The 27,689-nt window shown below is 36.6% G+C and overlaps 1 protein-coding gene across 3 annotated transcripts in view; it reads left to right on the top strand.

The window, feature by feature from the left end:
- BARD1 (BRCA1 associated RING domain 1) overlaps positions 1–27,689 on the top strand; it is an 83,054-nt gene that overhangs the window by 16,089 nt on the left and 39,276 nt on the right. For 2 of the 3 annotated variants that reach the window (XM_045481136.1, XM_045481137.1), the window contains exons 3-6: positions 277–425; positions 13,672–14,624; positions 22,038–22,118; positions 23,797–23,969. In XM_045481136.1, coding sequence (XP_045337092.1) covers positions 277–425; positions 13,672–14,624; positions 22,038–22,118; positions 23,797–23,969 — 1,356 coding nt within the window. The remainder of the gene's footprint in view (positions 1–276; positions 426–13,671; positions 14,625–22,037; positions 22,119–23,796; positions 23,970–27,689) is intronic. The other variant, XM_045481138.1, reaches the window with a different exon arrangement.

Below are 27,689 nucleotides of genomic sequence, written 5' to 3'. Positions count from 1 at the left end.
TTTGCATGAAAAAGATTTGCAGAGTAATGTCTAAGTAAAATCTCTTCATATCAAATGACCTAAGTGACTTTAGGTACAGATTTTGTATGTATGTATCATACTCTTTCAAAAACATCATTGTAACAAATATTATATGATTGCCCATTGCTTGTTAAGACAACCTTTATTTACTTCTGTTCAAACTGTTTATGTTTATCTTTTGGAATTAAAATTCTGCTGAATGCATTGATATGTGTGTATATATATATATATATATATATTTTAACATTTTTAAAGTAATTGTGTAAGTGACTGCATTGGAACCGGATGTCCAGTGTGTTACACCCCAGCCTGGATACAAGATGTGAAGATAAATAGACAGTTGGACAGCATGATCCAGCTTTGTAGTAAGCTCCGGAATTTGCTGCATGACAATAAGCTATCAGGTGAGAAAGATCACTCTCTCTCTTCATGAAATATCTGATGATGAATTCATATTGATCGCAGAAAGTATGTAAAGATCTGTCAGGAATTCTGATGGCATATTTCAGATTTGAAGATTGACAGCGTTTGCAATTATTTTGAGAAGTGACAGATAACTTAGAGATCACTTAGAGAAAGCAGGGTCCAAAGAGGTTAAATGATCTCACCTAACATCACATGTGTAGTTAGTACTGGAAATGAGAAATAGAGCCCATTTCTTCTGATTGTCAGTCCAGACACTTTGCACCACCTACATTGCCTGCTTTTTACAGTTATAATAATTTCTGAATAATATACATGGAAAAGTGATTTTGTCCTTAAATTCACTTAAATACACTTTTACAAGATAGAATACAACCTTCTGTGCATCGCTTTTCTAGACTGAATTAATTAGATGAGCACATTTTGAAAGAGCAAAAATCTAATATTCATTTTCTTTTCTATTTAAATGGGGGTTAATGTTTTTCAAATTGTTCTTAGACTCTGTGTATTAACTATATATCTTCCCATTGTGCTTTCTGCTGAGAACTAATTAGCTGTGGAAAGAAAGTAAAGGGTTTCGAATCTTCATAATTAGATACTGGAATTGTCTTTTTATTGATCAGATCATGTCATTTTAGCTTATGTTTATAGGATAACCTTTTCTTGATTGGCAGGATGCTGTGAATGATTGATAATGCTCACATAAAATGGTTGAATTTCCATTTCTAAATCTTCTGATCTTAGATTTCTGACAAGCTTTGTTATTGTCAGCTACTAAAGGTGAAGTTGATTAGACAAATTAAAGAAACAAGGCAAATACTTTGTTTTATTGACTAGGTCCCTATTTTTAAGAAGAATTTAAATCATAGTCTACCTATGAAAAGTTTTCTTCATCTCATCATTGTATTAGACTCTATTCTTTTAGGATATAATATGCTATGTGATAAAGTTTTACATGTTTTCAGATGTAATTATATACATTTCAAAAAGTATTTACCTTTTTGAAAAAATAATACTGCATTATTAATCTCTTTAAGAGCATAATGAAGAAACTTCATTATTATCATCTGTATTTTTTTCCTTCTTACTCAGAGGTAGGGCTGATAGTGTTTAATTTTCTAATTAAAATGATTAGTGTATGATATGCCCCTCCCTCCCCCCTCCCCGCCCCCATACAGATACCATTGATTAAAGAGAGTTCATGCATCTTTGGAGGGAGTTGAGGGGGAGGATTAAAATCTTAGTGTGTTTTTTTTTTTTTTTTTTTTAAGATTTTCTAATTTTTAAGTAATCTCTACACCCACTGTGGGGCTCAAACTTACAACCCTAAGATCAAGAGTTGCATTCTCTACAGCCTGAGTCTTCCAGGTGCCCTTAAACCCTTGATTTAAGTGTACAATATGAAAAATGTTCATGTCTGCCTGAAAGTGGCTTTTGTCAGATCTTCAAGATGTGTGGCCTCTTAGGAACATTGGCCATGCATTGACATCTGAGGTGCTATTCTGAGAATTCTGTCTGTTGTGATGGTTTGATGTGATTCTTCTCCAGTTTCTGTGTAGTAATATATTAGCTTGCTCAGGCTGCTGTAACAAAACACCACAAACTGTGTGGCTTAAATAATACAAATTTATGATCTCACAGTTCTGGAGGCTAGGAGTTCTAGATTGAGGTGTTGGTATAGTTAGTGCCGTCATAGTCTGTGAGGGAAGGATGTCTGTCAGGGAAGGATGTCTGTGAGGGAGGTCTGTGAGAGGAGGGCCTCTCTGCTTGGTTTGTAGATAGCAGTCTTCGTGTTACATGGTGTTCTCCCTGCATGCGTGTTTATGTTAAATTTCCCCATATTTATAAAGACACCAGTCTTTTTGCACTATAGAGTCCCACTCTACTAGTTTTTACTAATTATATCTGTAATGACCCTGTTTCCTGAGGTCATCCTGAGGTACTGGGAGTAGGACTTGGATAGATGAATTTTATGAGGAACACAGTTTAACCCATAACAATGTAATGTGTAATGTGACCTTTCTAATGCTAATAAAAAGGGAGCGGAGTAACTCTTGATGGGTAGTGAATTATAGCATAGTGGGGTACGGGTATAGTGCCTTGGGGTGCAAAGAAGAATAAGGTAGGGGACTTTTCCAGAAATTCTACTGTCATTAATGATGGTTGAGTCTTTAGTATGGTTTTCATATTTTGTGGACCATGTATGAAATGTCTCCATATTTAATCACTGCTAAGGATATTTATAAAAATTATCAGGTTTAGAATAAGTTTTTGCATGGGGCCAGAGGCCTTTTAGAATGTTGTCTTTGTCATGTAAAAATAGATTGGGAGTTTGAGGAGAGGATTATGGTGATTCATTTTTCGAAAGCCGTTTTGTGTTCATTTTCCTTATTATAGTGAGTAGTAACTACTTTTGTCTGACCAGACTTCAGCAGTGCTGGCTTTATCATTACTTATTTTAGCATGAATTGAAATTTCACAGTTTGGATAACATACAATCAAAATTTTAGGAGCAGGAAGGTCATCCTAAATCACTTATTCTGTAGGTGAGGAAATTGAGGACTTACGTTATGCAGGAAGGTCACAGTGTGAGTTTGTTTACTTACTTACACTGTACATTTAGCACAATGCTTTGGTTAGGTGTATAGGTGTTCATTATACTTGTTGAATTGGAGACAAATTGGCAGTGGTAAGGGTTAATTCATACCCCAGAGACTAAACTTAATTAAAGCTATTTTATTTAAAAAACTTTTTTTAATGTGTATTTATTTTTGAGAGAGAGAGCATGTGCATGAGTGCACATGAGCGGGGGAGGGGCAGAGAGAGAGAGAGGGGGGAGAGAGAGAGAGAGAGGGAGGAGAACAGGATCTGATGTGGGCTCTGGCCTACAGCAGAGAGCCCTGTGTAGGGCTTGAACTCATGAACCATGAGATCATGACCCGAGCCGAATTTGGACGCTTAACTGACTCAGCCACCCAGGCATCCCCAAAACAATTTTAAAACAAATTCTCAGGTTTGATTTCAACAATTCATTTTATAATGGTAACATCTTCCTTTTCTCCTTTTACAGAAGATGGTAAATCTAGAGTGTAAACATATTGAAATATAAATCTCTGTCCAGAGCTATAATTTACATGGTGCCAAGCTTATTCTGCTGATTAGTGGCATCGCATTAACTTTTCCTCCTGAGGTTCTGCCAAAACAAACTAGCCTCAAAGGGCATTGGAGTTTTTTTGAGGGTATTTCTCTGTTTCTTTATAGTGTATTCGATATTTTATGTAGTACCTTATGTTAGTTTATGTAGCAAGTACCTCTAAAATTAAAGTGGTGTAAGGTGTACTAGGTTACTAGGTAGAGGGAACTAACAGTTGGGGACAAATTATGTTTTATCCTCTTTTTTTTTTAATGTTTATTTATTTGGGGAGAGAGAACACAGGTGTGTGGGGTGGGGAGGGGCAGAGAGAGAGAGAGGGAGGGAGAGAGAGAATCCCAAGTAGGCCCATGCTGTCAGTGCAGAGCCCAACACAGGGCTTGATGCCCCAAACCATGAGATCATGACCTGAGCCAAAACCAAGAATTGGATGCTTAACCCGCCGAGCCATCCAGGCATCCTGGTTTATCCTCTTTATAATGAGGAAATTGGAAACAGATCTCATAAAATAAGGGTGTTAGATTAAGTGATCCCAAGGTGTAGCTTGAAAATCATCTAGTTCTGTTAAATGGGTGTTGACGATGATGAATTAAGTGGGATGGTCAGATATCTACATCTCTATTTTTTTTAAGCCCTGTAGTTCACAATTTATCTTTCAAAAGAACCTTGTTAGTTGCATTTACTATGAAATATATAATTACTGTAATTAAGGTGGGTAATTAGGAAGAACTTGTCAAATCATGGACATGGTATATGATATACTAGAGATAAAGAAGCCTGATTTATAGTAATGCTTTTTAAAATGAGCTTCTAAATACTTGAACAGGTTTTCCTCAGTTCAGTGTATTTTCAAGAGAAAAGATTGTCACAAATTTTTCTGAAAACCATTTATGGATAATTTTACCTTATTCTTTATAACATAATCTGTTTTCTAATGGAGTTAAATTTAAAAGTTTGTATTTTATATTGCTTCCCATCATATTAAATCAGACCTTGCAGGTGCTGGTCAGGCTCTGTGAAGCATTTGTTGGTATTGGTGGTGACGTCTAAAAAAAAAAACAACATTTTGATTATGCTTTCATGGGATCACAATTTCCTTTTCTGTTTTCTGGCTTCCAAAGAGATGCTTGTCTTTCTATAGTGAATTACATAGTGTTTCATATATGTTATGACTTTCTTATAATAGATGAAGATGAACATTTGAATAGTTGTGTTGCTGTTGTTTTTTTAAAATAGAACTGAATACTTCTTAACTTACAAAATAATCATTCTTGCGGTTGAAGGCGTTAATGTTGCACAGATGGTAGCAAAGTACTTTCCTTTGATTTTTAATAAGGGACTAGTTTGTCAAAGAGATTTCTCAACTTCTGTTGTGAAACCTATAATAGAGAATAATTTGAAAGGCACACAATGTACATCATTATAATCCTTTGATGTAGATTAATGATAGCTAAATCACATTTTCTAATTGCCTCTTTTTTCTATAGTTTATTATTAAATTTTAAGAAAAAACTTGGCAAAGCTGCTTCTTAGCAACATGTGCATCTCTGTTCCTCGATATCTTGTGGTGTCCTCGGAAATATTTATATTCGGGGATAGAATTTTTAAAAATGTCATCATTAAGAAATTTATTATGTGGAGGAAGGACCAATATTTTTCTTCATGAAATGAATATGACAGTTTATAATGCTTAGAAGCATTCACTCATAAAAATTGTTGTAGCTGTTAATATTGTGATTTATGTTCCAGCAAGGTGGGGGTTTTGCTTTTTCCAGGTTAAACTTAGAAATGCTGTGTAAAATGCAGAATTTACAATCATGTTTGCTGCTGTGGTCCTTGCTTAGTTAGGACAAGATGTGTAAATTCAAAAACAAGTCATTTCTGATACAATTGCAAGTCTAGAAAAAAGGTCAAAATGAAATCTTCCTGAGAGTATTTATTGCTACTGGATGATTAGTGAGATTATTGTGTATGTATAAATTACATGAATATATGCTCTTTTCATTCACTACTTTGTAATTTAAGGGATACATAGACCTGAGTATGAAATTGTGTTTTGTTTGTTTTGTAAAGATTTTATTTTTAAGTAATCTCTATACCCAACATGGGGCTCTGACAATCTCAAGATCAATAGTCACACACTCCACTGACCAAGCCAACCAGGCACCCTGAAATTCTACATTTTGTAAATTTTATAAGCATTAAGGACTTTAGCACTTGACTTGTTTTTTAAAAAAAAAATTTAATGTATTTATTTTGACACCCAGAGAGACAGTGTGCCTGTGGGGGAGGGGCAGAGAGAGGGAGGGAGACAGAAACCCAAGCAAACTCCGTACTGTCAGCACAAAGCCCATGCAGGGCTTGAACTCATGAACCTTGAGATCATGACCTGAGCTGAAACCAAGAGTTGGACACTTAAACGACTGAGCCACCCGAGGGTCCTAGCATTTGACTTGTTTTTAATTGAAAATGTCATCATCTATCTTTAAAAGAAATTTTGGAAAATCAAATACAAGTTTTTACAGACTACCAGAGGATTAACTGTTAAATCTTTGTAATCTAGATTCTTAAAAAGTAACACTGGTAACATTTCATGTTGACCTTTCCTCTAGACGTGAAATTATATCAGAAATGACTTGTTTTTGAAATCTACCAATCACTGCAGAGGAAAGACCTTGTTAGAAATTAGACATTAAGTCTTCTGTGTGAATGGATACCTCACTCTGATTGTTTTTATTTCCAAGATACCTCATCTTGATTGTTTTTATTTCCAAGATCCTAATATAATAACACTTTGTGGACCAAGTGATGTTCAGCTAGGATGTAAGAAGGATGCCAGAGAGTCTGATGTTACTCAGCTACACACTCCTGGCTTCAGCTGGGTTTGTTGGTTTACTCTCTGGCCAGTATAATGTTACCATTTGCACCAGGAGGAAGGGATGGCTTCTTTGGAATAGAATGGAGTTTGACTGAATTCCTTCGCTAGAGATCATGTCTATGAAATTTCTACAGAGCTAAATACAAATTATTTGTTTTTTAAAATCTATTTTTCATTTTTCTTATCTGTTTAAAGTGCTGTCTTTACGGATCTATTTATAAACATAGGAGCTTTATGCTCACGAAATAGGAGGTGAAAGAGGAATAGAAAAATCAGTTTTGAACTAAAGAGATTGGAGATTTTAGTTTACTCATCCTCTGGTGTATTAATAATTTTAAATGATAAAATAAAAAAATGTTCTGTGTGAATAAAAAATACCTAAAAGGAATTTAAAAATAACTTCCTTCATAATTTCCTTTTCTCTTGTTAATATTTTAAGGCATGAGAATGTTGAGAAGAAATCTATTCCCAGAAACAAATAAGAAAAATGAAACTAAAATTATGTTGTATCTCTTAAGTATTCAAACTTTTCAGGAATAAGCACACTTGGCAATTTTATATAACACCTTAGTAGCATCAGACACATTTATTTCCTACATAGCAGATGTTACCAGTTCTTAGGAAAAAGATACCACTGGTTTTCTTTTTAAAGTAGCATAGTGTTAGAACGAAGTTTGTTAAAATTTTGCTTTAGAGTCTGTAATGGAAGAAAAGTTTTATAAATAAAGAGTTCTCTTCATCTTGAATGAGGAGTGACTTCTCAGGAAAAAAACATTAATATGATAGCTTGCTCTTTCTTTCTTTTCTTGCTTTTCTTTCTTTTCTTTCTTTCTTAGGACAAATAAAACATACTCCAAGTACCTTTGTTGGTCAAAGGAGATTACTAATTCTGTCAATTTGGAGAATGAGTTCAGGCAGTAGGAAATTATTTGTTAGGCATTGTTAACCTTGTCAGGTGGTGGTGGTAGTTTTTCCAGTTTCCCTGCCTTTCCTGGGTTCTTTCCTATACCTGAAACAGCATCTTGGTAATCCAGTTCCTGTGGAGAGGAATGCTGGAATGGGTGACCTCCCTGCCTCTCCTCTCTTTTTAGCTTTAATTCTTTAAGTGAGAGAATTGAGTGACTCTCGAGTTTTCTTCTAGCCTTTAAAACGTAACCTCTCTTATATAAATGCTTCTCAAGATTTAAGAGCAGATATCAAATAATTTATTCGCCAGTATTTTTCGAGCACCACTGATTGTGCTCACCACTGTGCTGGGCTGACCTGGGTTGGTTTTACCACCCCTGTGTGGGGCGGGAGGAAAGAATTTTGAGGGAATATATATATTTTTTAAACATTTTTTTATTTTTGAGAGAAAAGGGGAACACAAATTGGGGAGGGGCAGAGAGAGAGGGAGAGAGAATCCCAAGCAGGCTTCTTGCTGTCAGCTTAGAGCCCAATGTGGGGCTTGATCTTGCAAACCTGTGAGATCATGACCTGAGCTGAAACCAAGAGTTGGAGGCTTAACCAACTGAGCCACCCAGGTGCCCTGGGAATATTTTTTTAAAGAAAAACAAATGGGCTTAAAGGCAGAAACTAAATAAGACAACTTGAAGGAGGATCACTGACAGAATCCGAAAGTAGATCACTATACAACTCATTCACTATTTCTTACTCATCTGTTAATGGGCAAGATTGGTAGGTCTAAAAAAATACAATACATATAGAGATGATAATATATAGAGAGGAAAGAAAAGCTCACTTTTCCTGTGTGCCTCCTCTACTTCACTAGATGTGTGGGTTTTCCATACATTAGGTTGTTCTGTGACACTGGCTGGGTGTCCTACAGTTTCACTCTGTTCTGACACTGCCTGTCCAGAGATAGCATTAAGAGCCAACACAGGTTAAGAGCTCAGTCCCACAAGTCTGCCCGCCCCTCCCCCCCCTCCCCCACCCTTCAGATGCTACCTGGCTGTATCTTGGAGGTTCCCAGGACCTCCTTGAGTTTGATTTGCTAGAGTGACTCACAGAACTCAGGAAAATGTTTTACTTAACTAGATTACTGTTCCCTATAAGTGGATGTAACTCAGGAACAGCCAAATAGAGGAGATTCATAGGGCAAGGAGTGTGGGAAGGGGTGTGAAGCTTTATTGCCCTCTCTGGGTGTGCTGCTCTCCCAAGACCTCCATATGTTCATCAACTTGGAAGCTTCCTAAACCCTTCCTTTTGGGCATAATTGATTAAATCATTGGCTTCTAGTGATTAGTTCAACTTGCAGCTCCTCTCTCCTCTTGAAGGTTGGGGGTGGGACTGAAAGCTTTAACTTTTTCATCTTGATTGGTTCCCCAGGCAACCAGCCTTTATCCTTAGAGGGACTCCAAGAAGTCACCTCATTAATGTAAGCTTAGGTGTGGTTGAAAGAAGCAGTTACGAAGAAAAGACACCCATTTTCTCTTTATCACTCGTACTATTTTAGAAACTGGAAACATAACTAAATATTTATAACAAAAGATGCCCCTATAGGTTCTCTTGGGAAATTACAAAGGTTTTTGGACCTTTGTACCAAGAACTGTAGATGAAGACCTAATATATTTTATTACTTTAAATTACAATATCGCATGTAGTGATACTTGGTGAAAAGTTTTAATGTTTTGTGAAAATAGGTATGAGTTCAAATGCCAGCCCTTTCAGCAACTAGGTGTATGACCTTAAACAAGTTTTGTTTTCTGTTCAATTTATATAAGAAATATAAGAGAGCATTCTTTTTACAACAGATTAAGCTATATAAAAGTGTAGAGTGTGAAAGTCCTCCTCCACCATTTTACCTCAACTGAAAAGTAGAAATTGCTTTCTTTTACAGAGGTGCTGTTTTCATTGTTTAGTTTTCTAGTTCCACGAATTTATGAAGATATTTGGACATAAATGCAATAGAATTTTTAGAACATAAATGAGATTGTGCTACACTTAACAAGTGTCTTGAAGTGGCCACATAAGATCTTGTAGTGTAAACGATCCATAGTAATAAATTCATTGCCAATTGATGAACACTGATTTCCCCCCCTGATTTATGCTATTAGGAATATTGCTGCAGTTAACATTCTTACACGTTTATGTTTGCAGGTACATGCATGGATATTTTCTATATTTGGTAAGATAGATGACTAGAGGCCAAATTGCTTTGTGAAAGGGTGTATACATTTAAAATTTGCAAGTATTTTACCATATTGCCTTTGAAATTCCTGGATTTGATTTGCTGATGTTTTATTTGGCAGTTTTGCAACTTTGATTGTAATTGGCAAAAGGTCCATCATGGATTCCTGCATACACAGAGTGGGTTGCGATACAGGACATGAACTCTAAGCTTAGGGAATTGACTTTTTGTGGTAAGCCCAAATGGGCTTGCTTTTTTTTTTCCTGCTGGGAGACACTGCCCAGTCCCTCAGATATGCGCGCTGCAAACACAGTCCTGAGAAGTGTCTGGGTACAGAGCAGCCAGGGCCTTGCCTTCTTGGCACACCCTGCAGACGCATGCAGGACACTCAGAACCCCTGGCAGCTCATGTTCCCCCCTTCCCCCCATCAGCGTTTCTTCTCTAGTTGCCTTCAGTGGTGTAAGCCAGAAGCACGTGACTCATCCTTGTCACCGCCACCTTCTTGTATTCACTTCATCACCAAATTTTATAAATTTTATATCCTAAATACTTTTCAAAGATTTCTTTTTTTTCCCTCTTACCACCTCTCCAGTCTTGTTACCTTCTACTTACACTCTTATTCTGGCCTCTTAACGATTGCCTTCTTCCAATCTCTTTTCTCTCGCTCCACTCAAGACTGATTTTGTAAAACACAGATGCACTCATGCCATCTGACATACATAAAACATTTTATTGGTTTGAAGAGCAGCGAGGAGGTCCAGTGGCTGGAATGGCAAGTAAGGAGAGAACAGGAGATCAGGAAGGTAGTGGAAGATCAGGTTGTTTCTGGCCTGTTAGGTGGCTACTAAGATTTTGGCTTTTTTTCAGAGCCAAAGTGGAAGTCTGGAGGGTTTTAGTGACATAATTTGACCGTTATAAAGGGATCGCTGACTGCTCTGTTGAGAATAGACTTATGGGGGAGGAAGCAAGTACAGAATCAGGGAGATGATTTAGGAGGTTATCATTACTAATCTAGTGCATGATGATGGTGTCCTATGCCATGCTGGCAGGAATGGAGGCAGTAAGAAGTCCGATTTTGGATGTATTTTGCAGTTGGAGCTATAGAACTTGCATTTTGCATATAAGGCATGAAAGAGATAGGAGAGGCAAGTTTGATTGTAAGGTTTTTGCCCTAGGCTACTGGATTGATGATATGCCATTTACTGAAATGGGGACAGCTATAAGAGGAGCAGGTTTGGGAAGATGTGGATCAGGAACTCAGTTTTGGTCATGCTCTGTGTGAGATACTTATTAGGAGTAGACGTGCATGTTAAGAGTTGTTGAGTAGGCAGTTGAATATTAGTCTGAAGTTGAGGGGAGAGGTCTGGGTGGCACATACACATTTGAAGTTGTCCCTGTATATAAGCAGATATATATATATAGATATAGATATATATAGATATAGATAGATATATAATGTTCACATATATATATGTTCACAGATATATATATGTATATAAACATATATGTATATCTGTTCACATACATATATATAAACAGATATATCTGTTCACATATATATATCTTTCACATATATATATGTGTGTGTGTGTGTGTGTGTGTGTGTGTGTGTGTATGTATGTATATATATAAGATTACCAAGGAGGTGATTGCAGGTGAAGAAGTCTCAAGCCCTCCCACTTCAGAGATTGATGGAATGAGGAATACCAGAAGTAATACTTGTGGCTGAGCTCTTTCTTTATATGCTTTATATGCTGAGCTCTTTGTATGCTAAGCTCTAGCCACGTTGCTTTTTATCCATTGAATATGCTAAACTCATTTCTACCTTAAGACCTTGGCACTTGTTTTACCTTCTACTTGGGAACCACTTTCCTAGATATTTATGTGACTGCTTCCCTTTTGTAATTTGTCATGAGGTCTCAACTCAAAAATGAGTTTTACAGAGAGGCCTTCCTTGATGACCTTAGCTAACGCAGGAAAGTGTTTGTACGAGTACTCACAAATTGTGGCACCTTATCTACTTGGGGACAGTGATTCTTTTCTTTTTTAAAGTCTACTGATTCTTTGTGTTTTAATTTCTGATTATTTATTTTTACTTTTTAAAATTATTTTTATTTATTTTTAAGTTTATTTATTTTGAAAGAGAGAAAGAGAGTGCAAGCTGAGGAGGGGCAGAGAGAGGAGAGAGAGAATCCCAAGCAGGGCTTGCAGGGCTCAACTCATGCAGGGCTCAAACTCATTTACCGTGAAGTCATGACCTGAGCTGAAATAAAGGGTTTGGGTGTTTAACCGACTGAGCCACCCAAATGCCCCTAATTTCTGATTATTAGTAAAAAGTTGAAGAAATTCTTATAGTACATATATTGTAACTGTATAGCTTAATGAATTTTCACAAACTGAACTCACCCAATAAACAATACAAGTATCCTAGAAGAATAAACACTATTCTAGAAGCCTCTTGTTGCCCCTTTTTAGTCACTAACTCCTTTCCCCATAGTTATCGGATAGTCAGTATTTTGACTTAACACATCATATTAGTTTCAGCTGGTTTTATGTATTGTTTTGTATCTGGCTTCTTTTGCTCAAGTGTATATTTCAGTATGTAGTTAAAGTTCATTCATTCGCATTAGTTTCTTGTTTACATAGCTTGAGATTATATGAGATGACACCTAAAGAGTTGTGACTATCTTCAATCCCCTAGATTCATTTTGTTTGAAATAAGTTGAAGTCATGTTGTGTGAGTCCTCCAATTTTGTTTTTGTTCATTATTGATTTGGCTATTCTAGGTCTTGTGCCTTTCCATATTATAGCTCCTTTGCTTTCTTATGTAAATTTTAGAATCAGCTTGTCTATTTTTACAAAAAAAAACAACTAAGATTTTTATTGGATTATATTACAGTCTGTAGTTCTATTGGGGAGAATCAATGTCTCAAGATTGAGTCTTATTATTCATGAGCATGGAATGTCTTTCCATTTGTATGGATTTCTTTCGTAAATATTTTATAATTTTCAGAACTTGTATGCATTTTGTGAGATTTATGTTAAGTATTTTATGGACTTTTTTGGTACTTTTACAAATGGTACTAATGTTTTTTAATTTATTCTGCATTTTTTTGTTATATATGATATATAGAAACATAGTTGAAGTTGAACTTGCTATATTGACCTTGTATTCTGAGGCTTTGTTAAGTTAAAGTTACCTGTTAGTTTCATTAATTTTTTAAAAAAAATTTTCCTTGAGATATTCTATGTAGTGATTCAGGTTAATTATAAATAGATGGTTTTATATTGGTGTGCCTTTCATATCTGTTCCTTGGGGTGCTATCTAGGAATTTCAGTATATGTTGACTAGGAGTGGTGAGAACAGACATCTTTGCCTTGTTCTTGACAATAGGAACAAAATGGTAGTTGCAGTATTTTACCATTTAGCATGATATTAGCTGTGTGTATTTTTGCCCTTCATCAGGTTGAAGAAGTTCCTTTTTATCCCTTGTTAGTTGGTCTTTTTATAAAGTCATAAATGAATGTTAGATTTTGTCATTTTTTTCTGTATCTGTTCACAAAATCACATGGTTTTCCTTTAGTTTGTTGATGTAGTGAATTATTGTTGTAATGAATTGTTGGTTATTGATTGGTTTTCAGAAGTCTCAATGAACAAGTGTTAATTTTTTTTACTACTGCTTATTAAATCCCATATCTGCCTGCCTGCCTGTCTATCTATCTATCTGGCATATCTTTTCTCCATGGCTCTTATTGTCACCAGCATGCTGTATGTTCTACTAATTTACTTGTATGTTCTGCCCATCCTCAGTGGAATAGAAGTTCCATATTTTGTTCTCTGCTGTATCTCCAGTCCCTAGAATGTTGTCTGGAATTAAAGTAGGATTCTGTAAATATTTGTTGAATGAGTGAATATCTCCTCTCAAGGAGTTCATAGCCTAGGAAAAGGGAAAGGTACACAAATGAAGTGTGATACACCTTAGGAGAACTATGAACAAAATCCTTTGGGAGCTCAAGATGGGGGAGACTAAGTTTGTGTAACAGATTTCTTTTCCTTTTTTCTATCAGATTTGAAAGAAGACACATCTAGGCAAAATGTATTCAATGATGCAGAAAATAAGAAGAATTCAATAAAAATGTGGTTTAGTCCTCGAAGTAAGAAGGTCAGATATGTTGTGACTAAAGTTTCAGTGCAAACCCAGCCTCAAGTGATAGATGATGGGAACGCTCAGCAGGCCTCAGTGTACAAATTTGTCTCTACAAGTCCTCCAACCAGTGTTCCTGAGAGGGCTAAAAAGGCTTCCACGAGGTCCGGAAAAAAACAAAAAAAGAAAACTTTAGCTGAAATCAACCAAGAATGGAATTTCGAGGCAGAAAAAGAAGATGGTGAACCTGACTCCAAAGAGGAATTTAAGGAAAAGCTGGTGTCTTTCTGTAGCCAGCCATCTGTTATCGCTAGTCCTCAGACAAATGGTGACATAGACTTACTAGCAAGTGACTCTGTAACCGAATCGGAGTGTTCTAGAAGCTTAACTGAAGTCTCTTTACCATTGGCTGAGCAAATAGAGTCTCCAGAAACAGAGAGCAGGAATGAAGACGCGACTCCCGAGAAGAATGCTTGTGTGAATCATCTTACATCTAAGCAGCCCTTGCCATCAGGTCATAATGGGCGACCTGGACGTCGCAGCAGACGGTCCAGTCCCATTTCTAAGAGATGCAGAAGCAGCATTCCTGGCACGAGTGGGCAGCAAATGCTGCTTTCAGAAAACAAACCACTGCTTGGCTGCTCTTCACCACCTCCAAGCAAACGTAAAGTTGGTGATACATTAAGGAGGAAAAACAGTAATATATCAGACGAATCCATGAGCCTTTCACCAGGTACACCACCTTCTACACTGAATAGTCCAAGTTACAGACGGATGATGTTCAGCCCTTCAGCAATGAAGCTGTCTCCCGGTAGCCTTACAGCTGTGAAAAGAAATCATAGAGGAGAGACTTTGCTTCATATTGCTTCAATTAAGGTAGGATGCTTGCTGTGAAATACAATTTTAGAATGAGACCGACTATAAGAAACAATTTCTGTGGGGCCTGTGAACAGTGACATGAGATTACTAGGATAATTAACCTGCTCATGTGATACCTCCTTTGAACCAGAGAAGTAGAATTCGTAGGGACTGTGTCCCTACCTCAGAGCGGTGGCCCCTGGGCCTGAGGAACATAATCTTATAAGAGAAAACCAGTATTTCAGTATTTCAGCTTCTCCTTTGCCAAGGGCTTTCATTTCTCTATTCCATAATGATTTTGTTCAGTTTTCACCAGTTTCTCATGCTTTAGGAATATAGACAGGGGCCAAGTTACTGCTGGCAACACATTGTTACCCAGCCAAAGAGCTAGGGACAGTGTGGGAGATGACAGACTTCTGTATGTTTGACACTTGTAGTGGGCACTGCCAGAATTTGCAAGGTTGAAAGATGTGATCTGTACATTTTTCCAATGACCTGGAAATTTGATTATCAAAAATGGCTCCCGTGGTTGACGCTGAAGGAACGTGTCTGTATCCCACAGCCAGACATTTCTTTTAATAGTGTGTTCATTAAAGTTACCTCTCTTTAGTTACTGCCTCAACCCTAGGGCTATGGCAGTGTTAGTTTTTTTGGAAACTAGCCCATTTGTCAAGCATGAGGTATACGTGCAAGGGTTAACCTTTGGAACTGACTCAAGAACTGCACATAGAGGGGAGCAGTTAGCACCACAGCTTTACAGACTTTGTGATTTCATGCAAGTGTTATACGAATCAAATACAGGTGAGCTTAGTACTAAATTAGGATAGCTTTTATGATCTTTTAATAAGTTCACCAGGAGATCCTTGGGTGTTTTGCACAGATAGAGATCTTTGGAAGATCTGGAAGGAACCCATTGGAGGCCCCCGCATATAAGGCTGATGAGCATCAGGCAACATCTGGGAAGAATATGGAATAGACATTGAGTCCAGACATTCCTGTATTTTTGTATGGAGAAAGGGAAAAGCACAAAAACGAGCTTCCCCAACTGTTAGGGCTTTAATTTTATTTTTTTCCTTGCTTTATCTTTCAATAAATGATGAATATAGAGTACTCTATATCTGATACCAGTGAGGAGGGAAACTGCAACATGACTACATGCCGGTTTCTGTACACATATCCTTTGAACAACTTGAATTTTCAATTGGTCCCTGTTATATATATATATATATTTTTTTTTTTTTTTTGCAAAGTATTGATTTAAAAAACCAGACTATATTTTTGTCCTATTTGTTATGTAAATAATATGCGAATAAGCTATTATAATCTTAACTTTATATTGCTATAAATGCTTCATAGACCCAAGTAGCTAGCATAATAATGATGTTTTCATTTCTGACTAATATATAAGAATGTAGACTGCTTTAGTTTCTACATTTTCCTTTCTGGGAATTATTTTCAGACTACCAGGCAGGATTCCATTTACATGGGTAGAGAATTTTTCTTTTAACCATATCTTTACTAATGAAGATCTCTAAGACCTAGGCCATGGTTTGACAAACTGTTTCTTAAAGGGGCAAATATTTTTAGCTTCCCAGGCCATGTAGTCTCTACAACTATTCATGTCTGCCCATAGTTCAAAAGCAGCCATAGACAATATATAAACCAATAAAAGTTGACATACAAAATCATGCATCTGGTCTACAGGCCATAGTTTGCCTACCCTTGGCCTCAGCAGTGGAAAAAAGACAAAGAGTCTTAAGACAGGAAAAATAAGATGCGTCTTGTGAATTTTTTCCAGTGAAGATTGCTTCATACAAGTTTTGTCGTATAACTAGTTTACCTAGGAAGAGTCTTCTTGCCAGCATTAAAGTTACCCATTTGATTCTTTTGCACTTATCAAATACTGTTATTGTCATTAGTTGGCAGATTCTGATACAGTACATTTAAGACAAGGTAATTGATTTCTATTGTTTTTTTTTAAATCACTGTTTAATAAGAGTGCTCTCTTTTAAAAATATGTTATGAGTTGAATGTAAACCCCCACCCAGGTTGATTTTCATAGAACAAATACGTGCGAAAAAACAGTTGATTTGTCAGTATATTTGTCTTTTTATAAGTAGTATTCATTTCATTTTCTGCTCTAATTTTCTTATTTGCGGCTGCAAATGTATACTAGAAAACCAAATATTGTGATTCTGCTATTTTATTTTTTGTGTCCACCTACTTTAGAAAAAGATTTGAGGTGGCTCTGAAGTTAAATTACTAAAAATGGAACAAGAAACAGGGAAGTAAAAGTTACTGCTGCTGAACAGAATGTAGATTTGATGACCTTTCAGGCAGCCAAGCCTAGCCCACTGAAAATAAAATCCACAGTCCTTCCTATGGTCTACACAACCCTGTATGATCCTCCTCCTTCAGGCTTCTGCTCAAATGCCACGTCTTCAGAGAGACTTTCTCGCTTACCTAACCAAGCAGTCCTGCTTGTTTTGTTTTCTTTCAGTTATTTCCTGACATGTTTTATTTTTTTAAGATTTATTTTATTTTTTGAGTGCAAGTAAGGGAGAGGGGCGGGGGGAGAGAGACAGAATCCCAGATAGGCTCCACTCTGTGTGGGGCTCAGTCCCTTGACCTGGGATCATGACTTGAGCCAAAATCAAGAATTGGACACTTAACTGACTGAACCACCTGGGTCCCTCTATTTCCTGACATTATTATTATAGATCTCTTAGTTTCTTGCTTCTCTCTTTAGAATGAGAGCAAGAATTCTGTTTCTTCACTGTTAGATCTCCAGGATCTAGAACATTGCCTAGAACATAGCAGATGAATTTGATGAATAAATGAGCAAATTTTCCACTCAGTCATGATCTGAACCCCATTCTCCTGTCACACTGAACTTTATTTAGCCTTATGAGCTATTCAGTACGTTCATTAATGCTACCAATACTTTGCATGTGTTCTTTTCTCTGATTTATATTCTTTCCTCTACATGCTTCCCTTTTTCTTCCTGGCTCTTTGTATGTAACCTTAAAAATCCAGTTTACATCCTACCTTCTTAATAAGTCTTTCTCAGGATTCCTAGAGTTAGTTTCTCCTCTATGGTGACATTATTTTGTTTGCATTTATATTCATTTAGCTTTCTGTGGTTATCCAGAATATATTCTTCATTTAAAATTTAATTTCAAAATGAGTAATAACTGCAGGTTTCAAAAATACGAATAAAAGTATTTATAGTAGAAAACCTCACTCCTGTTTCTACCCCTAGCTGCACTATTACTGACAAGCCCTTTTTGCTTAACCACCTTACTAGTGTGTCCTTTGTGAATTTCTTTATGTAAATATAAGCAAGTCTATTCCATATTGGTACACAGCTTTCTGTATGTTTTTATAGTAGCATTGCCTTCTGTACATTTTTATTATTTGACTAGTCCTTACTAATGGATGTCTGTTTGTTTCCATTCTTTTGCTTTTATAAACAGTGCTGTGGCAAGGAATCTTTGTTTCATATGTGACCAGGTGTATTTTTAGGATAAATTCCTAGAAGTCGACTTCTGGGTTAATGTAGAGCATCCCTTACCTTATTTACCCTGATAACCTCCATACCTGGCAATAGAAGGGTCTTGGTAAATATCCAGACTGCCTAAATTCAGGCTGCTGGATGTTAGACCACTACTATGTCACCGGCAGATACTGTTTGTACTGTCAGTTCTCAAATCCTTTTTTCCCTCAGGATCCTGGATTTACAGGTGAGCCATTCTACTTTTTGGACATTCAGCCCTGTATGAATACAAACCATACAGACCCTACAGGATTCTTCTTGAATTCCTTATTTATACTTTCATTTTATTATACTGCAGAATTTCAAGCAGAATATTCATTAATATGATGTCTGGGATATTGTGTGTATTCTCATGTAACCAGAACAAATTTGTGATTCAGTTGGCTCTTTTTATTGCCCGTGTTTCTATTTGAATGTGGATGTCACCTATGGTTAAAATGCTACTGAGAACATTTTGTTATAAATGAGAGATTTTATGAGAAAGTGTTACTGTGCCTAGGTAGAAACTAAGATAAACACTCATTTATTCTTTTGATTTAATTTTTGAAAACTTAGTATTTGATATTTCTCTAGACATAAAGAAAATTTTGATTTGTTATTTTATCATGTAGGATTTGTGGTTGCTGGAATTAGCCTCAGATTTCTAACACAGATTCTTCAAATGGTAATGATTGCTCATAATTCATGCCACAGCATTGCATGTATCATGATATAGAAGGCTTGACGTTGGCATGTCATGATATATTTTTGATGCAGAGAGAACGAATCATATTTTTCAGGCAACTTATAAGGCATGATACACTTAACATAGCAAAGGTGATGAGGATCTCCTGGGTGGAAAGAACATCCCTTGTGAAGAGTCTCCTTCAGGGTCTGACTTTGTCATTCATCGTATTTTTAGGCAGTCACATTGTGTGAACCCCGTTTACTGCTCGTCCTTCATACCAGCTTCCTGAGAAAGTTGCAGAGGACTCCTGAGCAAACTGGCATCTATGATATTTTCAAGATTGTAATTTCTAGAACATCTCTTGGAGGCAGTATCCATTTTTCCCTCTGTCAACCACCACCTTTATAATACTGAACCTCCTTAATACCAGTAGCTTAACATTACACAGACTAGGTTGTCAGAAGCTTCTGTGAAGTTATTTTATTCAGTAAACTCTTGAAAAGCTAGGGAAATGTTTAATATATTTTAGAGCTTCATTCTGGATGACAAAAAAAAAAAAAATTTAAACAATATCTACTTGCCAAAGGAAAAGTTCTAGGTAACTGATTAGTTCACATATGTGGAAAAGCTTAACCATTTGGGATAAGTCATCGTCATTGTAATGCCCTGTACCTTTTTTATCAAGATATTTATTCTTAATTGTATTTTAGAAGAGCTAACCTTTATAGTAAGGAAAAAAATGTGTGTGTGTTGGAAAGTTAATTTATATTGCTGTAATATGAACGGATGTGTGAAGAATCTGTTTTTGAATGAAAGGTTAGCAATTAGAAAATTCATTGTGGCACACACGTTTCGTTTGTTTTCAGCCTTTAAGGTATTACTTGAAAATACCAAATCCATTTAAAATTTCTTGTAAGCCTTGGTAAATACTTTTCTTGGATGATTTTTTTTTTTTTTTCTTGCTGTGGTTTAAGAAACTCTCAGTTACTCTTTTAAGTTGTGGAGAGTCTGAAAGTGAGTTCTTATTACTCAGAAAATATTTTTGTAGTGAAGAAAGTAATTTAAAAAAATTAGAAGCAAAAGTTCATTTATTTCCCAGAAACTCCATATTGGTTCAAGCTTACTCCGTTACTGTGAACTCTGTCTAATTTTCATAATTTTATTTATGTGCATGACATTAAATTTACATAAAGTAGAACAATGAAAATGTGACAAACTTAAGTACTAGGGAAGAGAAAGCATATTGAGTATGAAAAACAAGCAGTTTGCAAATGGGCTATATGTTCCGGGGAAGTCTAGGGGTGCTTTGTAATAGAAGACCCTTTGATAGTTTGACAAGGTTACAAGAAAGAAAAATACCACTGTGTAGCATCTTTCCAAGAGAATCTGCTTTTAGTTTCTAAATGTCTCTGTTTCTATGTGAGTGTCCTCATGTGACTTTTCATTCCACAGTTGTATTTATATTTATGGGCTTTGTTAGGTTAATATGTTTTTGTGATTACTATGTAGAATTAGAATGGGGAAATCTTTCAGAAGGCTTTTTGTGTAGTTTTGTGTGTGGATACTTTCATGTTGAAGGTTGGAAGTGTGTGTGGTTCTGGCAGTTCATCTGCCCCAATAATCATGGGATTGTTTAAAAAAATTCAAGTATCTTGACAGACATTCCTAGTTTCATTGGGAATGGACTTAAATATAGAGCAAAGGTTGCTAAATAAATGGTAATTTGTACTACTAATATAGAATTTGCACCCCTAAGAAACTGTGGGAAAATATGTTTTTATTGGAACTGGGACAATTGATTTGAAACATATATAATGTTTATTTTTTAGATCCATTAAATATTTAGGGTCATTTTGGTAATTTAGGAACTTAAAAAAGTATGTTGCAAATGGATTTTCTCTTAGTTTATTTTGAGAGAGAGAGAGAGAGCATGTGTGGTGGGAGGAGCAGAGAGAGAGAAGGTGAGAAAAAATCCCAGGCAGGCTCTGTGCTGTCGGTGCAGAACTCAACATGGGACTCTATCCCACAACCCTGGGATCATGACTTGATCCTGGCTGGATCAAGTCATAATGCTTAACTGAGCCACCAAGGTGCCCAAGCAAATGGATTATTTATTTTTATTTTTATTTTTTAGAAAACTAAGTAAGCTACCATCTTAAGATTTGTTGTGCTTGAGAGGCAGCAGCCCAAAACAATCAAATAAAAGCAAATGTTAGTGTTTTTAGGAGACTTAGTGACTTCTGCATATAATCAAACCAATAGGGGAAAAACTCATTTTAGAATATTGAGGATGGGGGTGAGAGAGGAGAGATTTCCTTCTCCCTAAAGAAGCTCTTCACAAAACCAGTTGAACACCTATGTGTCATAGGTAACTTTTGCTATATGTAATTTTTAAAAAAAAATTTTTTTAAAGTTTATTTCGAGAGAGAGCACAAAAAGGAGAGGGGCAGAGAGGGGGCGGGGGAGAGAGAGAATCCTGAGCAGGCTCCTCCCTGTCAGCGCAGAGCCTGATGCGGGGCTTGCGAGATCATGACCTGAGCGGAAACCAAGACTTGGACACTTAACCGACTGAGCCACCCAGGTGCCCCATTTGCCATATGTAATTTATTTATTCAGCCTTTTTCAGAGTAAACTCTGTCAGTAATATTTGGAGAAAATAGCCTTGCTTTTACCTAGAAAAATATCTTATAGCAAATAAGGCGAATATAAACTAAATTAATGTATTAAGGATAAATGGAGTAACTGTCGATAAAAAAACAATTTGGAAGTTTCAACTGAGTGGCCTTCTTGACCTTGATTTTGTTTTAAACAGTACTTGGAAATCATTTTAATGCATGCTCAAAAAGGATGTTTTTCACAAATGAAGTGATGAGTTTAAATACTTCATTATCATCCGTTGATTTTTGGTTAGTGCCCTTTATTTGGTATTTTGAAATGACTTTTGATAAGGGTTGCTAATCTTAGAGATTTTGAACTTGATATTCAAGGATGGACCATATGACTTCATGACTTCTTGGTACCTTAGAACAGTTCATCTATACATGACTTATTATTTATTACTCATGAGCAGTAGGCATTAGAGAAGAGATTTAAATTTGATTCTATCTTTAAGAAGACAAAATTTTAAAAATAAAACAGAACTCAAATCTCAATATCTTCTTTTTTTATTGATGATTTTTAATTTCTTTTTATTTTTTCATTCTATTAGGGCGACCTACCTTCTGTGGAATACCTCTTACAAAATGGAAGTGACCCAAATGTTAAAGACCATGCTGGATGGACACCATTGGTAGTTTTCTATTTGTTTTTTCATTCTCGTTTTATGTCTTATAGTTATTATACTGTATGCAGTTGTCTATACACTCTCTTTTTAATCTGAAGAACATACATTTCACTAAGCAAGAGAAAATGATTACTTTTCATCTAGCTTTTCAATTGTGACAGGGAAGAAATTGGCTGCCTTTTCACTGACTACCTTTAGATTTAGGAATCCAGTTACACCACATTGCTGAATGTAGCTAATAACATGGAGGTAACTATTGGAGCCAACATCAGGCCTCATTTTGCCACATTCCAAATTATTGGAACCAGATTTCTTGGAACAAAGAGAGGTCAGAGGGACTGGGTATAGGATTATATCATAAGGCAGTGATTCTTACTGAAGATCTATTGTAGCCTCATTTATACCCTACCCAATCGCAAATATATAGAGGCAGTAGAAATCTTTGCTTACAGTGAACGTTTTTAAAAATCTGCTTATTATTACTAAAACTGCAATGTGGAGTATAGTCTGGAAAACGAATAGCACGAATACATGGGAACAAGTGCTGTGTGAGCTAATTGCATGCAATTTGAAGACAGCTATAGAAGTGTCAACAGAGGAGGTAGAAGCCCTTACCCTGTAAGCTGGAAATTTATCATAAAATTGAGAGTCTTATTAAACCAGGTGTAAAAAAGGTTTAAAGTTGTAGAGAATGACTTCTCCTTGCCAAATTTTTAAGCTGGGAGGGTTTAGTCTGGATCAGAGTCACTTTGTTGTTTTTGACTCTGCAGGCTAGTTAACCTTTTCAAAGAAAGGTCAATTTTTTTTTTTTTTTTTTTTTTTTTTTTTTTTTTTTAAAGCCAGTAAGGCAAGTTGTAAAAAAGATTGGTGAGTGATTTATTCGAACACCTGATGTCTAATTTCTGTTATTTTCTCCTGGAAATAGACCTACAGATATTTGGTGGGGTATTGCCCATTATGAATTGAATAGATGTTCTTAAAAAGCACAGTATGTCAGTGGTTTATTAGAATATAGTATAGTGGCATTTTTAACAGTTCATTAGACATAAGGAAAGATTTGCACACGAGGCATCTTTGAATGCCTTGAATGAATGCCCTGTTAATGTCAGTAAGCTCTTTTTACTCTATGTTATTTGTGTTATCATCGACACCAGCCATACAGTAATCTGTAGCTTCAGCAAATAGTCTTGTCTTGTAAATACTCTTCTCCAGGATACTCACTTTGTGGGGTGGTTATGTATACATGCGGGTGCACCACTTAGGGTATGGCTAGGTACCTGATTTAGTAGATTCTATTCAGCCTTGGAGAATTTCACCTTTTATGCATGATCTAGTTGTTAAATACTTTCTAAGTTTCTTGTTTTTAATTTTTTACTGTGGAACAGTTGAGGAGCTAGAGTTGGTTTATAGCTACATTTTCTTCTTAAAAAATGAGCAGTTGACTGAAGTCTCAAATAAATACCATCTTTTTCCATGAATTGCATACATCTTGATCATCATGTATGTCATCACTAAGATTGGTAATAGGGCTTTTACTCCGGGCCGACACTTAACGGTCTGTATGAATATTTAGGTTAGACCAATTTACTGACTGAAGTTCACATTTATTTTTCTAAAGTGCAATTTTATTATGATATGATGCATTATTCTTCCTCATCACTTTTTTCACTTCTTATTTAATCAGCACGAAGCCTGCAACCATGGGCACCTGAAGGTGGTGGAATTGTTGCTACAGCACAAGGCGTTGGTGAACTCCACTGGGTATCAGAATGATTCACCACTTCATGACGCTGCCAAGAATGGGCACATGGATATAGTCAAGCTCTTACTTTCTTACGGAGCCTCCAGGAACGCCGTGTAAGTTGTTCAACTTAAAACCTGGTTTTTAGTTGACTTGTGTTCTTGAGTGAAGGCTGTGAGGAAGCAAGGACTTGAATACCGAAGTTGGTGGCTGTCTTTCTTGTCTTTCACAACTGAGGTTAGACATGACCATTATATTCTGTATTTAAAATCAGCACTCATGCTCTTTTCCTTTGTGATACTTACATATTTGAGGGAGATTTGCTCCTTTAATTCAGAAACAATTGCCAAGTTAATTTTGGACAAATTCACTTACTTAGAGTCTGTAGATTGAGTCATACTTATTAATAAGAAAAGAATTAGAAGCACAGAAATAACTGTTTTGTATGCTTCCCAGTATTTCAGAATTTGTTTTAAATATTCTATTTTGTTATGATTTTCCTGCATATTTAGGTAAAATATGTAAGAATTCTGATGTTGGGCAAGTGCTATTGAGTTATTTTTTAGATTTTTCACATCATTCAAATGAAGCTGTGGGTAAATTGTTTTGCAGTGTCAGGGCACAGAGATGCATTAGTGAATGCTGGCGGCTGCATTTTAAAATCGCTATTGTCAACAGTGTCACAAGCAATTGCCATATGTGGATTTTATATCTTTAATCTATATAACTTGGTTCATGTCTCCCTATATATTATTTTATTCTTTTCAGTTAATGAGGTAGTTGAAATGGAAATAGAAGAATTGCCTCTTCATGTCCCCGTTGCTTCAATAGGTTTAGAAAGAGCACCTGAAAATCAGGCTTACTGTGGTTACAGAGGCAAATAAGAATTACAAAATGCAGAACTTCTAGGTTGTAATTTTTTTATAGCATAATTGAAAAATTAATAAATAATGCAGGAATGTACCATATCTTGGTGCTGTTAGTTTTGGTAAGTGTGTCTAATATCCTTTATGTCTATCACATGTGATGAGATAGTTGGGGCAAACTCAAGGGGTACATATTTTTATGTATTTTTATTTTTCTGGTTTGTGAGTGTGTGTGCTCATGCGCGTGCGTGCACACACACACACACACACACACACATTACATATATATATACACATGGACCTAACAGATATGACCCTCCTGGGGGGATAGCCAGCCATTTGATAAAGCAAATGGTTACTTGGATCAGGTGAAACTGAATAGTTTCCATCCGTGGGTTCTTAAATCAGCCATGACTACTTTAATGAATGGAGCACTGGTCAGGGCGTTAGGGAATTCAGCTTTTATTTGTGACTCCATTATTGACTTTATAGCCTCAGGCAGGTTAATTTCTGTGCCTTGGTGTCCTCACCTATAAAATATGGGTGATGCCTGCTGCTTTTCTGTTTTTTTCAGAGTATAGGGAGGATTAATGAGCCAAAACACAGGGCCTGTCTTGTGGTTTGTACACCATGATTCTTCACTATACTGTGAAGCTTATTAATATACAAGGTGTGGGCATGAGACAGTGAGCCTAGTCTGCCTTCACAGGTGCCCCTAAGATAAATATGTTGTTTTTAAATAGGCTTACCTAGCGAAGTGGCAGATTTAGGTATATCTGTAGCCCAGCACCATCCAGTAGATCTTTCTGTATTGATGGAAATGCTGTATATCTGTGCTGAGCACTCAGTAGCCACTAGCCATCTGCTGCTGTTGAAGACTTAAAATGTGGCTGTTGCTACTGAGGAACTAAATTTGGAAATGTATTTTATTTTAATTGAATAGCCACATGTGCCAAGTGGCCACTGAATTGGACAGCTGGTTGATATAGTTAGGATAGTGGGGAAGAAGGATTTATTTGGGGAAAGGCTGGGAATAACATTAGGTAGAGGACGGTTAGGGGACCGTGGAGAGAATGCATCAGTAGATTGAATCTAGGGTTTAAGAGTGTGATAGCTGTTTCTAAATATTGTTATTCCTTTTTTTCCAGACTGGTTGGTGGTCATCATCCTTAAGTATTTGCTGTGTTTTTCGCTGCTGTATTTCCTAGTAGTGGTTGTTCACCTAATTGACTTCACCCGTTTCCTAACTGGTCTCCTTCTTTTCAGATGGCTTTTCTTTTGTTCATTCCCCATTACTGCAACCCAAGAACTTCAAAAAATAACTAACTAACTAACTAACTAACTAACACAAGTCTGGCAAAATCACTTACTAGCTTAAAACCCTTCATTGGCACCTCTTAATGTTTTTCAAAACTTCCAGACATTCATTTGTGGTGCAAGTTAGTAAGTATTTGAATGCATGAAAAGATGGTATATTTTTTCCTCTCTTTTGAAAAAGGGTCCTATGAGATGACAACAGGAATTGCTTCCCTCTGCTCCCTAATTCACTATAAGTGTGGAGTGAAAGTCTAAAGCCATGTTTCCATAAGCTGCACCTTTGCTAGGGTGGTAGAACTGGTTTCCTACGTGCTCCCCAGGCAGAATTGTTAGTCTCTTGTCCACTGGGCATCCATAATCCATAGCATGTTACCTTTTGTGGGTTCATGGCTTTCCAAAGTAATTCCTATAGCCTTGGTGTTTTTAAGATCTGTTTTTCTGCCAGAGTTCTATATATTGTCTTTTTGAATTAAGTACTGACAAGTGACTATAGATGAAATTCATTCCTTGACTTCCTCCATTTAAGAGGAGCATGGGGAGGGGCATGGGAACTGTATGGGCTTCTTAGTACTCTTTTTTTTTTTTTTTTCCCCCTTTCTCCTGAAGCTCTTGTCTGGTAAGATGGCTCCTTAATGCCACCTTATAAGCCATTAATATCTCAGACTCTGGAATCTGAGTTGGCAAGCATAATACTTTCTGTTGTTTTTTTTTAATTTAAATTTTAGTTAATTAACATACTGTGCAATATTGGTTTCAGGAGTGCAATTCAGTGATCCATCACTCACAAGTATATTACTTTTATTTTCTCTGCTCATTATCTCTTTTACTCTTTTTTTTTTTTTTTTTTTGAGGAATAGTTGACATACCACGTTACTTTAGTTTCGGGCGTACAACATACGGATTCAACTAGTTTGCATATTACACTACGCTCGCCACAAGTCTAGCTGCCATCTGTCACCATATAGTGCTACTGCAGTGCCACTGACTGTATTCCCTGTGCTGTTTCCCATGTTCCCGTGACTTACTCGTTCCATAACTGGCAGCCTGTGTGTCCCACTCCCCAACCATCAGTTTGCTTGTATCTCTTTTACATGGAATGAAACTTTTCTCTCAATAACCAGGACTAGGAAGAAGGTTTGGAACTGGAAAGGGCAAAGGCTGTTGTTTGTCCTTTGCTTTTTATGGCTTAGTTCTTTGCTCGAAGTTGTAGGTGGGTAGGGTCTTTCTGCTTCATCTGTGTTTCTAAATGGCAGTCTTCAGCTCCGTAACATTTTGGCAGTCTTCTTCATTCCCTCAAGGTTCAAGTAGTCTGTTTTACTTAGATGCCTTCATTTCCTGGTTCTTCAGTGACATCCTGTTAGGTTTTCTCCTACTCTTGCCCTGCTCCTTTACTTCCTCATCCCCCAGTTGGTTATCTGCTCTTTCTGTTCTAGTGGAGTAAACTGATTACAGAGCCATGTGACACATACCTTCATAGGCCAGTGCACAAGATTGTGTGAAAACCTAGAGTAGGGACTGTAAGTGAGACTAGAGGAAGTCATGAAAGACTTTTTAGGGGAAGGAGCACTTCTACTGAATTTTGAAGAATAGGGGGATGGGCTTTTCAGAAAGAGATGGTGGGTGGTACGGCCAAGACTGCTTGTCTGTTCAGTT

Source organism: Leopardus geoffroyi, chromosome C1 (genome assembly GCF_018350155.1).
Source record: "Leopardus geoffroyi isolate Oge1 chromosome C1, O.geoffroyi_Oge1_pat1.0, whole genome shotgun sequence".
In the NCBI taxonomy this organism is placed as follows: Eukaryota; Metazoa; Chordata; class Mammalia; order Carnivora; family Felidae; genus Leopardus; species Leopardus geoffroyi.
This window is presented reverse-complemented; position numbering and strand designations above follow the sequence as displayed.